The following is a 16,994-nucleotide window of genomic DNA, read 5'->3' on the forward strand; positions in this document are numbered from 1 at the left end:
AGAAAGCAGTATAATTCATGGTAAAATCTCCAAAACCACAGTACAAGTCATTCTTCCACTGCATGTAGTTAAGAAAATGATACAATAGTAGTAAATTCTAACAAGATGTGACAGCATCTTGGAAGCAGATAGAAATGTAAAACATAGATGGAATAAGCCATAGCTGATGAATGAAGCTGGATCATTAACCACTATGTAACTTTGGCAAACAATCCACTATTGCTTCACATATTTCAAGTTTAAGATCAACAGAGACCATTGGCTTATCCCATCCAATCTTTTCAACATTAAAGACCACGGAAGTTCCCCACCTTAGCCTTATGTTGAGTCCAGTCTCTCTAAAACCTGCGTTCTAAGAATGTACCCAGTGCTGCTTAGATATTAGGGGGATGTGTGATCCGTTGGCTTCCTCGGTTTTAAGAAGATTTATCTTCCTAAGTATTAACCAGCTGTACTCCATTTTGAAGTTTTTTGGACAGAGCTTTTGGTTGCTTAATTAGAAAGCTTTTCTTTATTCCTCCTGAAAAAATGTAATGCAGACTGTTACCTCAGATAGCAATAAGATAAAAACCTTTATTGTTCCACCTTTGTCAGAGTTCATTTTCTATTAATACGTATTTTTGTAACTGTAGTTTACATTAGAAACTTCAACTCCTTAGAGGCTTAATGTAGAGTAGCAAAAAACCTTCAAAACCAATTCAATCCCATGTCTTCAAGTCGTATACCACTTGGGCACAAGGAATCTCTGGGATTAGAATCAGTTAGATTTTCCACCTCCTTTCCCTGTGTTCTTTGTCCTCATTTCATGCCAAGCTTTCACCAGAGGTTCTCTGTTCTTCCATATGAGCTCGTGGCCGTAAGTCACGTACCATCTGAGAAAGAAAATATGAGTTAAAACTAACTGCAACTTTTCTCTGTATCTGAGAAACAGGCTGATCACTCAAACCAAGTAACTCTAATGCTTGGTATGGAAGACAAGATAAACTGAGTCAGAAAGAACAGTGTTCTTGGCAAGTGGCAGGTTAACCACTTGCTCTCCTGGCTGCTAATAGTTGAATGCTTTGTTCTTGCTTGTCTCAGTCCTAAGAATGAATGGTTTTCATGGTTTTACTTAACCAAGAGGCAAAAACTATTTCCATTTAAGAGACTATTATGACAGTACTGTTGCTTGTTCTGATCTTTACTGACAACACCAAGTAGAAGTATTTTTCCTCATGTGTGAATACAGCTCCCCCATAATGAGCAGCCACATTCCTTTCAAAGTGAATTTTCTTCTATAAAGAACTAAATGAAGATTTAATCTATCAAAGTATTCTGGCTTAACTTGCATTCATACAAAACTATATGAATATCAGCATAAATGATTAAGCGAGAGAGGTTATGGTAGAGAGGAGAGGCAGAAGGGGAAGCCACAGTATGGACATAGGTTGAAGGTTCTCACACAAGCCCAATTTCACACCTGAGCCCTGAATAACAAAAGCACTCTTGCATGAGTCATCAGCCAGTACCAGATAAACTGGCCATTCTGTTAAATCATACAGCTGCTTTCTGCAGTGCACCTGTGAGGGTCTGTGAGGTCATGTATAGAAAACACTTTGCCCACTCAACATATGAACTAAATAGAGGCCCTGTTTTAGGTTGAAGTGACCAAAATGATCGCTGAGGAGAACATGTAGGTAGAACATATATGTAGGTGGGGAAGAAAGATATTTGTCAAATCAAGACAATTTTTACTGCAATAATATGTGGATCTGTATTATCATGAACAAGCCGATACAGATACAAGGCAGGAAGCAGTAATGAACCAGCAAGACTACATCAAATGCATTTGTGATGCCAGTGAAAGGGAGGAAAGGAGACTGCAGTGCAGAACTTATTGACACCAAAGTCAAGAAAGGGTGAACAAAGGCAAACCAGTTTGTTCACCAAAATAGTGTTCTTCACGTTTTAGACTATACCTTTCAGACTAGCCACAGTGAAGGAGCAAAATATGTTGTTGTCCTGATGTCAGGAGAAGATGGAAAGAACCATGTTCTTCAGGCTTTCACAGGATCCTACATGCCTCAATAAGGTTTACAGAACAAACCCACTGGGCAAACTTCTGCAACAAGCTTTAAACACATTCTTTGTTTGGCCTAGTTAAATGTCAGGTAAGCTTTTAAAATCCCTACCTAAAATGTCTGAAAATGCTCTTAGCAATAAATGTGCAAATTGAAGCAACATTGCAATTGGGTAGAAGGGGAAAAACTCATTAGCTAATGCATTTCAAACAATGAACAATGCAGAACTGTCCCACGAACTGGTTTCTAGCAGTTCTTCCCCATTAGGAAAGCTCCACACAGCAACAATGCAGCAACACTGATAAATAGCAGAGGCTGCTCAAAGGAATTTGGCTTGAGCTTACACTAACTCTTGTAGCTCTCTTTAAGTTGGTAATTAGAGAAAACCACTGAGACAAAGGAATTTTCTTAGCTGCTTAATTCTAACATGATCTGAATTTGTCCATGCTGTGTTTTATAAGAATCTTTCCTCCCTTGTGACTTTGATGTGCTGGGGAGAGCCAGACAGAGATGGCCAGCTCGGGTTACAGCGATAGCACAATCTGACAACTAACCTACCATTCTAAGGCAGTTCAGCTCAATTTCTTCCAGTTCTAAGCATCCATTAACAGTATCTTCCACAGAATTCTCTAGACTCTGACAATAACAGTGAGTTGTCTTCAGTGCTACTTAAGACAACTTCCCAAACTCCCCATATTTCAGAGATAAGAGGAAGAAATACAGGATGAATTTAAATACAAAACTAACAGAAGTTAGTAAATACAGACTTACATTCCAAAGAGAGCTCCTCCAAGATGTGCAGCATGGTCAAAAAGTCTCCAGCCTAGAGCAAGCCCTGCAGTGTCAAATGCAATTATGGCTTTTAAAGCCTGAAAAGGAACAAAACATGGAACGGACATGATCAATCACAGCGTGTAATGGCCACTGACAACAAAGTTTCATATTCTGGCACAAAGCAAACATTTGGTATCGAAAACATCCCATAAAATTTATATTAAAGCAATCACTATAAAAAGTTTGAAGACAGACTCTGCCCTTAGCTGTATTGTGCTGTCATCAGAATACAGACAAGAGCAGCTACACAGAATTGTGGGGTAGGCATGTGTACTTTTCAAATACTCAGTCTCTTCTAGTCCTCATTTCTAAAGCTACATATACATTCCAAACTTTGGTCAGAAAACAAAAGAGGAAGTTACTTGAAAGAGTACATGCTATAAAAGACACCATAAATTATGGAACTACAACACTGACTCACTAGTTCTGACATAGCTTAGACTGTCCTTCCAAACACAACCCTCTAGTGGATGGAACATGTGGGGCAGTATCCCTTTCATTTGATCTGATATAAACTGGTCATGGTGCTCTTGTAAATGAGACACATCTGTTAGAAGGTATGATGATAGTCAACAACTTCCTGGACAGAAACGGCATGAGCAACAGCATAACATCCTCAGAAGACACAAACCACTGTAACTGTAATGCAAAATGTTACTAAATGCCTCATTTTAAAAAGACCAACAATAGATTTTATGTTAGGGTGAAATGTAACTTTAAGTAGGATTTCTTTCCTTAAGCATATGTGTTAGAATAGCAGCTATATTGCTACATTAGCTTGTTTATTTTGAAAGCTGATTACAATATATGTAAGGTAAGGCTAGAGGAGTACATAACATTTAGAAATACAATTAAACAGTAGGGCTAAAATTATTCCAACATTTATAATGCAATAGCCAATGCTGCTCCTGTTTTACTGGTGCAATGAGTTCTTCCTCATGTCAATGCTCTGTGTGGCTCTGCCAAGATTTCTACTCTGGCCATCTCTTTTACAAAAGATGCAGTGAAATGACAAAGTTTAACTTCATTTAAGTAAAGGAGTAAAACAACTTTAAGTAGTGGATCAAAGATGATAAACTTACTAAAGCAAGTCAAGAAATACATGAACTTTTCTTAAATGGGGTAGTGGATGTGCTTAAACAAACTTAGTGAAACAAAAAAGTCCACATGAAGAAAAGCCTCAGCAGTTTATTTCTAAGCTCAACAGTGTTCTTAGAAGTATCAAAAGACGGTATCCAAATGAGGAGGCAGGTATTTCTCCAGGGCTGGAATGTCATTTCCCTTGAGAAGTGAAATTCTGTTTTTCCCCATTTTGATAAATTTTTCTTTAAAAAGAGTGTATCAGTAATAGATTAGCCTGGAACAAGTGCTGTTATAAAAAATACTGCCTGTCAGAAAGAACAGTATGTGTTTGCTTGTTTCCTCAGACAGGTGAACCTGAGGCCCTCCCAACTACTTTCACCTCTTAGTATTAGATTTGAGACAGACCCATGGAGGATGGAATTTAGGATACTTCTAAATTCACTACACACTTGTGTAATGACCATGCTAGACTGCAACAATTCACGGGCAGTCTCCAGGACTTCCATGACCTTTATCCTCTTTCAAAATAAATAGTTTAGGAACACAAAGAAAGAGGATGTGTGCTCAGATATTGGAGTGGTATGGCGAAAATGGAGAGTAGGATTTATTTGAAGTTCAAAGGCACTTACGCTTCCTGCTGTAAATGTGAACATTGGAAGAAATATGATGGCTAGTTTTGCTTCTGGCATCTTCGTACATACAGCTGCAAGGACAGCCATTATAGCTCCTGACTGTAAATACATTAAAATACATTAAAGTAAGTTGAGATGTTACATGAAGGAAAACGTATTTTTCTGAATCTGACCCTGTTTTCCTTTTGGCTTTCAAATGCAACCCTGTGCTAAACCTCAAAGTACAAAGCACCACAGCAAAGTTCAGAATCAAAACAAAAAAGACACCATTATTTCATTGCAACATCTGAAATTTTAAATACTGGGGAGAAAAAATACCCCTCAGATGCTCTTATATAATTGATATCAGTCCCCTGATTTTTAAGATAACAATTTATGTTAATGTGTTTTTCTTCCCAGTAAATCCTAGACATCTAATACATATTAATCAAACACAGACATCTCAGATGAAGGGAATCATTCTGAAGCTTGTACCAAAACAAGGAAAATAACAGATGGACAGGGACAATAAATCTTTTGTCAATGAAACAAGCAACTCCCTGGTCTGTACTACACTGATCATGGGCTTTTGTATCCATGAAATATCTCAATGGAAACGCCGTGAATACAGTAAACTATTGCAATGTGTGGCAATTTCAGTAAGTTCAGATCAATAACACTACTGGAAAGTAACTTGCTCCAGATGCAGTTTATTTATAAGATAAAGACACAATACATAGCGCTACCGAAAATTCTAACTTTGGGACAGCTTTTTTCTTTTTTTTCATTCCTACTGAAAATTAGTCATCTGACATTTGGCTCTAAACCAAACTATTTAGTAAATTAAGCCTTTAGAAGCCGGCAAATGGCTAGGTTCACCTCAAACTTATAGCAATGAAGTGTGTTAAAAAGTTGCACTACTAAAAATCCTTGTAAAGAACAGACAACCACAGCATCTGCCCAGCCTGCCTCATCTCCTCCATACTGTGAGACTTCTGGCAGTTGTGCTGCCCTTTCTGCACAGCATTCCCTGCAGCTTCCACTAGTATCATGTGCTGATTTTGATGCTCTCATTACATTGCCTCTTTCTAAAATATTCTGTTTTCAATTGGAGAAGACTGATACACAATAGTGAAATAAGTTATAGAGCTGAACTATCTGCTCACTGACGAGAGGTCCTGCTGTTACGATTTACGAGCCATTAAGTGGTGTTAGTTCTGGCCTGTGCTGCAAGAGAGTTACCATATTTGAGGAGAAGGCAAGTTCTTGCGCAGGACTTGCTTCCTGATTACTTGGTTTTGTTACATGTTCCTAGTTTCCATTATCTCAAACGTATTCCTGGCTTTTAAGCAGGTTAAAGAATACAGCATGCTTTGAAAATGGATTCAGAGTTCATTATAAGGTCTCCCATATTCTGAGATACTTACAGCTCCAAGGGATGGTTCAAACCTTCCAGTGGCCATTTTAGCAACATAACTCACAAAAGTGGAGATAACCCCTAGAAAGGAAAAATTACTGTTGGAAACAATGCCAGCAATGCAGACAAGCATCCGAAAGTGCAACAATTTTATCTGTACATCTTCCTAAAGAAGCTAGTGCAGATGGTGTAGAATTCAATTGTGTGGGGTTTTTTGTTGTTGTTATTTGTTTTAACTTGAAGTAGTTGTCATCTCTTCCCGCGAAATTCCCATGAATTTGTATAAGAGCTATTTTATTTTGGTAGCTAAGCATGACTTAAAACAGGATACTTGTAGTGTCACCATATTTTGAAGCCCAATATCCCAAACTCATCAGAATTACGTATGACAGCAGTAAGTACTGAAGTTAGCATAGAGCAATGTGTGGGACTGAACAATAGCCATCTGTCAGCATACATCTATTAAGCATGCAAGTTTTACTTGCATGAATAAATAATAAATACATTTAACTTTACCAGCAGAAAGATAAACTGCCATGAACTGCTCACATCCCAGAAGAGAGACAATGCTGCTGGAAAAACTCCATAAAACATACATATTTGCTGCCATGTGGAATAGAGAGAAGTGACTAAATGTAGAGAGCAGCATGGGAGAACACAGGGCTCCTACAAAAGACAAAAATCAATTAATGAAAAAAATAAGTTAGTGATTTAATTTGCTTCAACTTACATGTCATGCAGACTAGGAATTTATCAAGACGTACTACAGGCTAATTATGCTTAGAATTGTCAAATATAAGCTATGTAATAAACCCAGAAATGTGACAAATTTCAAATTCCCTGCAACACCAACCCAGAGATATGCAAGCTGTACAAACAGCTACTTTAGAAAGTCTTAATTACCTATTGGGGAACATTTCATAGAAAACATTTAAGACACTTCTCCTGTGCTTTGGAAAGGAAAAGGGAGATTTTATTTAAATATGTACACAGTGAAAGATTTTTATTATATTATATGGGCACCTATCTAAAATTATTTTGCTACAGAGATGAACTCAGAGAGAAAAAAGAGTTTTTCTTTCAAAAAGCTACTAGCTCTCCTCACTGAAACAGCAGCCTTGAAAATGCAAAGAGGCCAATTAGCAAGTTTAAAGGTCAACATTATTTAAAACAGTAGTGTTTGGGGTGGCTGATGCTCAGAGCTGGATAACAGCTATATTCAGCTTTGGACTCTGTGTGGGGAATTGGTTGAGTTTCCACTTTTTCAGCAGAAATTAAGAGGACAGCAGAAGGTACTCTCCTCATGCACATTTGTCTCATCCTTTTTATTCTTTACTGTAGAAATGAAAACTAATTGTTCTGCCATTAAATACTAATAACTTGCTTTCCAAAGTTAACCTCTTCAAAACATTTCACGCACAGTGAAAGCCTAGATTTTGTGGTTTTGTTTGTGTTGGTTTTTTTTAATGTGATCCAAAGCATAGCTTTGAAACAAGGATTCCGTACATAGAATGCAGACTAACACTTGTCTGTTGATGAAAGCACATGGGGATGTGACTGTTCTATCTGTATCCCACAGAACATTAAAGGAGAGAGGAGAAAAAAAATCATAATTGAGACTAGTTTTTGAATGGAATTACACAGTATGTATGATTTATCTTCCTCCTTCTCAAAGACTGGCATGATTCACCTTCTGTCCAGGGAAAGTAGTGATACCACTTAGAGAAGTGTCTCTTCATCTTTACAAAGGCATGAGCTGCAGCCCATTGCAGTAAAAGGCCAGAGAGCAGGCAAGTTTTGACATTACAATATTTAGAAAAGCACCAGTGGCGTGTGCTGGTGTGCATTTTGTTTTTCTTGTTGTGATGGTTTTTTGGTTGTTTAATAGATTACTTGTAACTTTTTTTCCCTAGGAGTGTCTAGACAAAAAGATGTGTCTGGGCATGACTGAGACTGCTTGCGGGTGATAGAGCTGCTATGTGCCATTCGAAGCTTTTGTAGTACGATCAGAGGCCTTATTACATCCTGAAATAGAGAAGTCACACAAATTACTGTTCACTTACTGGAGGATGGATCTGAGGTGAAATATGTAAACATAATCCGTCGCATACCAGGCAGCCTCCATAAACAGAATACAAAGACATTTGCAGCTATAATCCCTATTAAGAGGAAAAAACGGTATAAAAGCAAATTATGACTGTAACATACCATAATGCTTACTGTAAACAAGCATTCAAAAGTAAGCTTTCAATAACCATACTTCATCATTATTCCATTAAAAGCAGTATCCACTTCTTGCTTTATAGAGATTAGAAAAAGCAAAAATACTGAAAGCCGTATTTATATGGTGGAGGTCTTTCAGAAATATGACATTTAATTGCAACTGTTTTAACATAAAGTGTAATGAAAGCAACAGTCCAGAAAATCTGAACCAAAGATGTTCAAGCTACAGTTTCAAACTTCTGTTCCACTGTAGAACCAGTGACATGAGCCTGCCTAAGACATCCCATTTACTGCCTCTCTTGCTGCTTATTCCCAAACGTACACAGTTGCGTTTAACTGCGCATGGAGCGGCAAAGACCAGGGGAACCACACAAACACACAGCACACATGCTGTCCGTTTTTGAGGCAGCCTTGGTTTTGAAGTTGTTGATTTTGTTGTTGTTGTTGTTGTTTTTCCTAAAATGTGCATAGGAATAGCATTTGCGTAACCTTATGCTCACAACCTGCGAATACAGACTCAGTAACTTTTTAACATAGAATACATAAGAGCGGATGTGGCTCTGTTACTTTATACGGATTTGAATCAAGTTCTCATCCATCTCTCTCTACCCATTACGTTTATCTCAGGGATTTCAAGTGATGCCAGGCTAACCGATCAAAACTCATAACCTAAGAATAGCACAGAAGTAATTTTTTCCTATTTTGTATACCTCATGCTGCGAACAAGAAGCAAGGATTAGGAAATTTTATTTCCACATGCCAGTGGAACATATATGCCCATGCCTGCTAAAACCATTTGCTGCTTTCCATGCTTCCTGAGAAAAACATTGCCAGGAAGGGATTCTAGCTGATCCTCCTTGCACAGTTGCATAGGAATCTTTATAACGCATTTGAAAAACAGTTTGTGAGAAGGAACTGTTGCAGAAAGAATGTATGCGCAGATGTAGGTTTACACATGCTTTGTGCTCAACAACCTAAACGTGGTATGAAAGCCATCTGTTTTAACATACTGTACCTGTTTGCCATATTTCTCTTCCTGTGAATGTCTAATACTTGTAAGCTAACACAAACCTGTCACAGTCCGCTGCCCCTCAGTCAGGTTATTCCACCAGCTGTTAACCTGAAACGGAATTGTTGTACATCAAGGCCACTGTAGAGTATTCACAATTTCAAAAACAGTCACGTAAAGTTCCACCTTTTTAAGAATGGCAAGCATTTTTTGTTTTAAATCTGCTACGTAAATTGGATTCACGCTTTTTTATTTCTGACTGGTTTAGCTTCTCAAGTTGGCATTTCCTTGCTCAAGAATATCTACTCTCCTTTTCATAAAATACCCCAATGTAGATGAAGAGTTTCTTCAAAACGAATGAGGTTACATCCTTTTACATAACTTCATGGGTTTACCTCTCCTTGTACTAAACAAAGACCTAGCCCATAATGCTTGCTTCAGCAGATTAGCCAAAGTTAGCATAAACCCTGCCTCGACTAAGCCTCACCCTAATGCTGTCTAACATCACACCACCCACCTTTGAGAGATCCCACTTTTGTGCCAGGGTCACTTTTGCAGAGGTGGCTCACAAGATGTGGAATCCATTCCCCCTTGCGTCCAGCTCACCCAGCCCTCCTCCAAGTTTAAAACCCCTGAAAAAGTTTATTTTGAGTGCAGTCAGCCCACAGACAAACACCACCCCCTTTTCCCTTCCTCAGCTTTCAGAATAATTTTGGACAATTATTTTATTGCTGGCTGAGTGACCTTCCAAACATATAGATGGGAACAATAGCATAAAAATTATCTCTAGGTTGGAGGCAGGGGAAGAATCAGTGCTGTATGAAACAAACCATTTACCATTTGATAGCAATGTAACAGCTTCATTACTTTTTTTGTTTTGTTTTGTTTAAATTTCTGACACGGAATACAGATACCAGTATTTCCTACAAAGTTACCCAGTATAAGAACACTAAACTAAATTCTTTTTCTACAATACAATAAGCAGATGCCCCCAGAAGCTTTTTGGGGGATCTTGAACTTTTAAAAATAGAACTACCCACTGAAAATGAGGATTGAGAGTTTAAGCCTATTAACAGCAGGGCAGTTTCGTTTAGTGTTTGTTTGTTTTCTGTTGTTTTGTTTTGGCTTTTTTTTTTTTTTTTTAATAGCTAATCATCAGATCTCCCCCTTCTGGTTTTGAAGGAAAACAAAAGTATAAAACCAAAAACCAAAAAGATTTAAAATATTAATTGACAATCACAATCCCACCTGCAGTTTATATACACTGAGCAAGAAAGCACGCTGTACTGGGCCTGGCTAGAACAGAGTTAATTTTCTCTATAGCAGCTCATACATGCTGCTGTGTTTTAGATTTTTGACTGAACCAGTACTGATAACAGATTATTGTTCAATATTTTGCTGAACAGTGTTTGCACAGCATCAAAGTGTTTCCAATTTCTCACTCTGCCCCTGCGGAGAACAAACCCGGGGTGTGCAACAGGCTGGGAGGAGACACAACCAGGCAGGTGACCCAGACTAACCAGAGAGATATTCCTATGATATATAATATTGTCATGCTCAGCAATAAAAGGGGAAAGAGGGGATTTTAGGAGGTTTAGCCATCTTTTGCTCATAAACTGGCTGGGCATTGGTTTACTCACAGGAGATAGTGAGCGACTGCCTTTGCATCACTTGGTTTGTTTTCTCTTATCCTCCACTTATTACACATTTTTTTGATTGCTGCTCTTCCCCCATCCTGTGGGGGGTTTGTGAGGGAAGTAAGCGAGCAGCTGTGTGGTGTTTCACTGCCCAGCAGGGTTAACCCACAGCACATGCTCATTTTGAAAGAAGTACCCCTGTGCACACAATACACATCACAAAAGCAGCTCCTCTGTGTCCTACCCAGCCCAGAACCTCCTGCTCCTCCAGCTCCACACTCAGCCCCACTTGAACAAGCAGACCTGAAAGAGCAATCAAGCCTGGTCTATCACAAGCCACAGTACTAACCTTGAAACAAATGTAAAATGCATATTCATGTTTAGTTTTAAGTACACTTGATTGAAAACTAAATGACTCTCACTTTTAGGACATCAACTAAATTTATAACAAGTCTTGCAAGGCTTGTGTTGTTCTTGCTGCCCAAATTCTAAAGTATTTGCATGGAAATGTCAGGTCTCATAAAGAAAAAAAGTCTTCTAACCCCTCATATGTGTGAAGTAAAGGTTGAAAATACGAATGCATTTCAGAATCCAGAGCATTAAAAGAACAATATCCTTAAGGTTCACAATCCAAGTGAGCTCTGTCCTCTTTGGGAATTCATGTTCACTTGTGAAAACATTTAGTCGTAGTGAGAACAGATCTTTTTCTTTTTAATGTCATGAAAAAAACAAAAGGCATCTAATTTATATATATAAACTACTGCTACTGACCTCCCTTTCCCTGAATTTCAGGGTGAAGCTGGTATTTTTCTCTAGTATAGCTTTTGCAGTGACACTGTGAGTTAGTTTTCTATAACTAATTCTACTCAGTTTTTCTTGTAAGAAAAGCTATATGCTGCAATTTCCTGTGAATCTACTATTTCTCCAACTTGCAAATCAGGATAAACAGGACAAGCATCTGTTGTATAAATGGTGCCCACACCAAAAGAAGGATGCGGTGGGGGTTTGGTTTATGCTGTGGTGCCGGTTCGTGCTCCCGCGGGGACCCACCCGTGTGCAGACACGCCGGGCCTGGCTCCGTGTACCTGTTTTCGGAAGTCCCCCCTCTTCTGGGGCCGTATTTTATCCATCCAGTCCGCTCGGGCATCCTCCAAATAGCTCTGGACCCGCGACTTGAGCGACTCGTACTGCCAGATGGCGGCGGACCCGAAGGCAGCGCCTGTGAACTGGGCGACACCGCACAAAGTCACAACGAGCGCTGACAGCCGGGGGTCCCCGCCCGCCCCGCGTTGCCGCTTACCCCCACGGCGAAGAGCAGCGGCCTGACCAGGCGGCGCGGCGAGGGGCGGCCGGCGCGGGGGGTCGGTGCCGGCGGACAGAGGCTGCGGCGCGGGGCGGGCGGGCCGGGCCGCCCCTCGGCGGCGGTGGCGGCGGGAGGGGGCTCCTCGGGTCGCGGCCGCGCCCGGCGGAAACCCTGCCGCGGCTCCAGCAGCACCGTTAGCCTGCGGGGGAGAGACGGGACCGTCAGCACCGCACCGACCGCCCGCGCCCTCCCCGAGCCCTCCCCGGCCCGGCGGTACCTGTGCGGCCGCGGGCCCCGGGCGCGGGCCCAGCACCACCACGCCATGTTGGGCGCCTCCCCGCCCGCCAAGCACTTCCGGGGCAGCCGGCCGCCATGTTGAGGGCGCGGGGGAGCCGGGGAGCGGCTCGGTCACGCCGGGCGGGGCGCGGCCCAGGGGGTCCCCAGCGCCGCGGGGCCGCTCCGCACGGGGGACGCCCGAGGGGTGCCGGCGTCCGGCCGAGCGCGGCGTTGCCAGCGGCACCGCGGCTGCTGCCGGCCGCCGGGTTGGATCCGCCCGCGTCCTGCCCTGGCCGCCATGTCGGGAGCGTCGTCCCCGCCCTGTCCCGCCATAGCGGGAGCGGCGCTGCGGGCGCCTCTGGCCGCCATGATGAGTGTGGCAGCTCTGTGTAATTAGGGGTTTAATGTGTTTGCTTTGGAAGCCCTCTAGAATATACACAGCCTGTCTCCTGCTAGCCTGGGAGGCTGTCTCCTCCCCCTGAAATTAAATGGAAAAAGAGAACAGGTGTGTTTGCTTTGAAAATAACCTGTAATTTGTAAGTTTCGAGAAGCTGCCTATACCTTTCTGGTTCTCTGTGTTGCGGTGGAGATACTAATGGACAACCAAGCATTCTACATGGCAGTCATGTCTTGGCCTCCGGGGACTGGAGTGCAGAGCTGCTAAAATGAAGCAGCTGTATGAACAGCAGTTTATCTCAGAGGTGCATGGGGGCACCAAGGGGCAGCAGCTGCATTTTGGGGCAGAAGTGCTGCCTGGGTGTGAGGAACACTCCATAGGAGAGTGGCTGTGCCACCTCCAGCTCTGGAGGCCACTCTGTTGTGGCTGGACAAGTTCTTTGTGTGAAGGAAAAGCTAATAGCAAGCTGAGAGTGATCTCAGCTTTGTAGTTGTCCAGTTGTGCTACATTGTAGTTGTAAGTGGTTGTAAGCCTGATTAGACTGTTAATAATAGAATAATGAAATGTTTTGGATTGGAAGGGACCTTAAAGATCAACTAGTTCCAACTCCCTGCCATGGACAGGGACACCTTCCACCAGACCAGGTTGCTCGGAGCCCCGTCCAGCCTGGCCCTGAACACAGCCAGGGATGGGGCAGCCACAGCTGCTCTGGGCAGGCTGTGCCAGGGCCTCACCACCCACATGGGGAAGAATTTCTTCCTTATATCTAATCTAAATCTTCCCTCTTTCAGTTTAAAGCCATTACCCCTTGTCCTATCACTACATGTCTTTGTGAAAAGTCCTTTTCCAGCTTTCTTGTAGGCCCCCTTTAGGTTCTAGAAGGTTGCAATAAGGCATTCTTGTAGCCTTCTTCAGGCTGAACAGCCCCAGCTCTCTCAGGCTTTCCTCACAAGAGATGTGCTTCAGCTTTTGATCACTGTGGCCTCCTTTAGACTCTCTCCAACAGGTCCTTGTCTGTCCTGTGCTGAAGACCCCAGAGCTCGACCCAGCACTGCAGATGGGGTCTCACTGGAGTGGACTAGAGGGGAAGAATCACCTCCCTTGACCTGCTGGTCACTGCTTTTGATGCAGCCCAGGACACGGCTCTCTGGGCTGCAGATGCACGTTGCTGCATCATGCTGAGCTTCTCATCAACCAACACTGCCAAGTCCTTCTCCTCAGGGCTACTCTCAGTCCATTCTCTGCCCAGCCTGTCTCTGTGCTTGAGATTGCCCTGACTCCTATGTAGAACCTTGCACTTGGCCTTGTTGAGCTTCATGAGGTTCTCCCAGGCCCACCTCTCCAGAGCTCCTTATTAATCTCTGCAGACCTCCTGGTGTTTTTGCCTGACTTCTTTGTTGGGATGCATCGCTCCTGAGCATGTAGGAGGTGATCCCTGAATATTAACCAGCTTTCCTGGGCCCCTCTTCCCTCCAGGGCTTTATCCCTTTGTACTCTGCCAAGCAGATCCCTGAAGAGGCTGAAGTCTGCTCTATGAAGTGCAGGGTAGTGAGCTTGCCGTGTGGCCTCCTTGCTGCCTTAAGGATCTTGAGCTCCACCATTTCATGGTCATTGCAGCCAGGTCTGCCATTGGGCTTCACATTCCCCACCAGCCTCTCTTTGTTGCTGAGAACAAGGTCCAGCATAGCGCTTCTCCTCATTGGCTTCTCTATCTCTTGGAGAATAAAGTTATCATCAACTAATTCCAGGAACCTCCTGAATTGCTTATGCCCTGCTGTGCTGTCTGTCCAACACATATTGGGGTGGTTAAAGTCCGCCCATGAGGAATAGGACTTAAGAACGGCAGGCTGCTCCTGTCTGTCTATAGAGGGCCTCATCTCCTTGGTCTTCCTTAATAAGTTACAGCGACTTCAGGAACAGTGACAAAGTCAAATCCATTGGAACTGGAGAGGAACTGAAGTGATATTGTTCCTATTATTTATTTATTTATTTATTTTATTGAACAACTAGTGAAGGAGTTGAAAGGGTTTGCCTTCTCCACTCAAGGTCAGACTCTGACCTGAAGAAACCTCTGTAAGCTTGTGGTGGGAGACTGCTCTAAGTGGTTTAGTACAGTATTTAAATCTGCATTTTATCTCTGTCTGATTGCACCATGGATCAGCCTCAGAATTTTCTTGAACTAAGAAAAGATTAGCAGGGTCAAATACATTGCTGGTGTTAAAAATCTATATATACATATGTAAATGAAACCAGCGTTGTAATCCGTGCTTTGTCTCTGGTTTTCTATGTAACAAAATGAAAAAAATAGAAGGTAGGAGTTTTTAAACTTTCCAGATTAGACACTTCTATCACTTGTTTTTGCATCCAGAGACCTTATCAGGAGTGATTTGTTTGTTTAAGTGACTTAAATATTTTTCTTTGTTAACTCTTTCTGTCCTCTATTCGAACCACATAGATTTTGGCTGTGCTGTTTTTAAAGTTTAGGTGAAATTTTGGCTCCACCAGGGCTTGTTTTTATCACATTAAAGCTCTTAGTTGTATGTAACATATATGTACAATTTGCGAGGGACAATGCTCTGGGCTTTATGTATTTATTTGGGTTTGGCTTATGGTTGTTCTCCTCTGGACAGCTGCAAAGCATAATTGTCATGATCTCAAATCTATGACCAGTGACAGCATCTGGCAGCTGGTATGAGCGAGCCCCAAATGGGTGGGGTGTACCTGGTGCATGTTGAAAGAGGTGGACAGATGTGGTGTCAGTTGAAGGAACAAGCTGTTTGCCTTTGAAAGCTTCTCTTTTGCAGATGGTTTCTATTAGTAAACTCTTACCCTGATAAAACAATATGTTTTGGCGGTGTTCCTTGTATAATTAAAACTGCAGAAGCAATAAAAAGTCATCATCACCACCCTGGGGGTACTCAGCCTTGTGCGTGACCGGTGTCCCAGAGGGAATATGGTTTTGTCGGGACTGTCCCATTGGGTTTTGCAGGCTCAGGAAGGGATGAGTGCGGGTTGCTCCTTGGGGCAGCAGAAGGCAAAGAAAGGAGGAACAACAGCAACGAGGCAGTTGTAGAGCCATCCTGGGCTGCTGGAGCTCCTTTGGCCAGGGGCCAGGAAGGTCTGTCCTGCCTCAGGGTACATCTGATATCACAAACAGTCCTGTTTGTTAATGCGATCCACTGCGCTGGTTACTGATTGCAGGGATTGAATGCTGCCAGGAAATACAAAGACTATAAAGAAAACTGATTTTTTTAAACAGGCAAACACTCTCCTACTTCTTTCCCCCCTACCCCGACCTTTGTTTTACCCCCTGGAGGTGTGCATTTCTGCTCCTTTCTTTTGTAGCCTATCGATATGTTGACCCATCATGGGGCTCTCAAACCTCACTGGGACACCAGCCTCACTCTCTGGCCCCTAAGAATTCAAATACCAACACTGTATGCTTTGCTTTCCAAGTAGTAGAGGTTTTCTTTGCATGCTTGTCTTAAGAAGATCTGGAAAATAAAACACCTTTCAGTTGGTCTGTCGTGCACCGTGCGTTCATGCTGTCAAAGTTTATTCTCCTTGCCACTTTACATCTCCTTGTGTATCGAATCGAAATGTCACCATCGACATTCAGACCACACGTGCACCTTTCTGGAGAGGAGTTACCCACAGTGAGGAGCTCACGGATGTCACGTCGTGCCTAACAGGCTCATCACTACGGGACAGGCGTTTTAAGGGTGGGAGAAGGACTCTTACAGTGGGATTTGTAGTCCTGCTATAACATGGCACATTTTGGGTCAGGGTGGATGAAAATTGTTATTCTATATTTGCAAAGCCTAGTTTCAGAACTTCCTCGCTTTGAAACCCATGATATTTTAAGTTACTGTATTTTAATGAGAAGTTTGTGTTTACAGTTTTGACGTATGTCCTACCCACAGTGATGGTGCAGAGCATATAGTTTTATCTTCTTTCAGGAATTAATTGTGATTGCATGGCTCATATCTGTGCAAAAGGCAGAAACGTTCATTTGGATTATTGGCCTGCTCATGTGGTGCGAAATTTGCTTGAATTTATTGCTTAATTTAAATTTATAATTTATTTCACATAGTCTCTGACAGTTATATGTGTTTTGAAAATGTTAGATAACCATTTGAGACAC

General features: G+C 42.2%; 1 protein-coding gene across 2 annotated transcripts; it reads right to left on the reverse strand.

Moving 5' to 3' along the window:
* On the reverse strand, positions 1-12,734 carry PARL (presenilin associated rhomboid like). 2 transcript variants are annotated; one of them, XM_080350011.1, is made up of 10 exons: positions 12,455-12,734; positions 12,175-12,376; positions 11,960-12,100; positions 9,300-9,348; positions 8,069-8,164; positions 6,522-6,671; positions 6,016-6,086; positions 4,607-4,708; positions 2,832-2,929; positions 1-872 (listed from the first exon to the last, which is right to left on the reverse strand). In XM_080350011.1, exons 1-10 carry the CDS (start codon positions 12,499-12,501, stop codon positions 758-760), a joined length of 1,071 nt encoding a protein of 356 aa, XP_080206137.1. In that variant the 5' UTR covers positions 12,502-12,734; the 3' UTR covers positions 1-757. The 2 variants fall into 2 exon arrangements, with proteins under 2 accessions (XP_080206137.1, XP_080206138.1); XM_080350012.1 differs by lacking the exon at positions 4,607-4,708.
* Positions 12,735-16,994: the final 4,260 nt, after the last annotated feature.

This window comes from Nesoenas mayeri (assembly GCF_963082525.1).
Source record: "Nesoenas mayeri genome assembly, chromosome: 9".
Lineage (NCBI taxonomy): Eukaryota > Metazoa > Chordata > Aves > Columbiformes > Columbidae > Nesoenas > Nesoenas mayeri.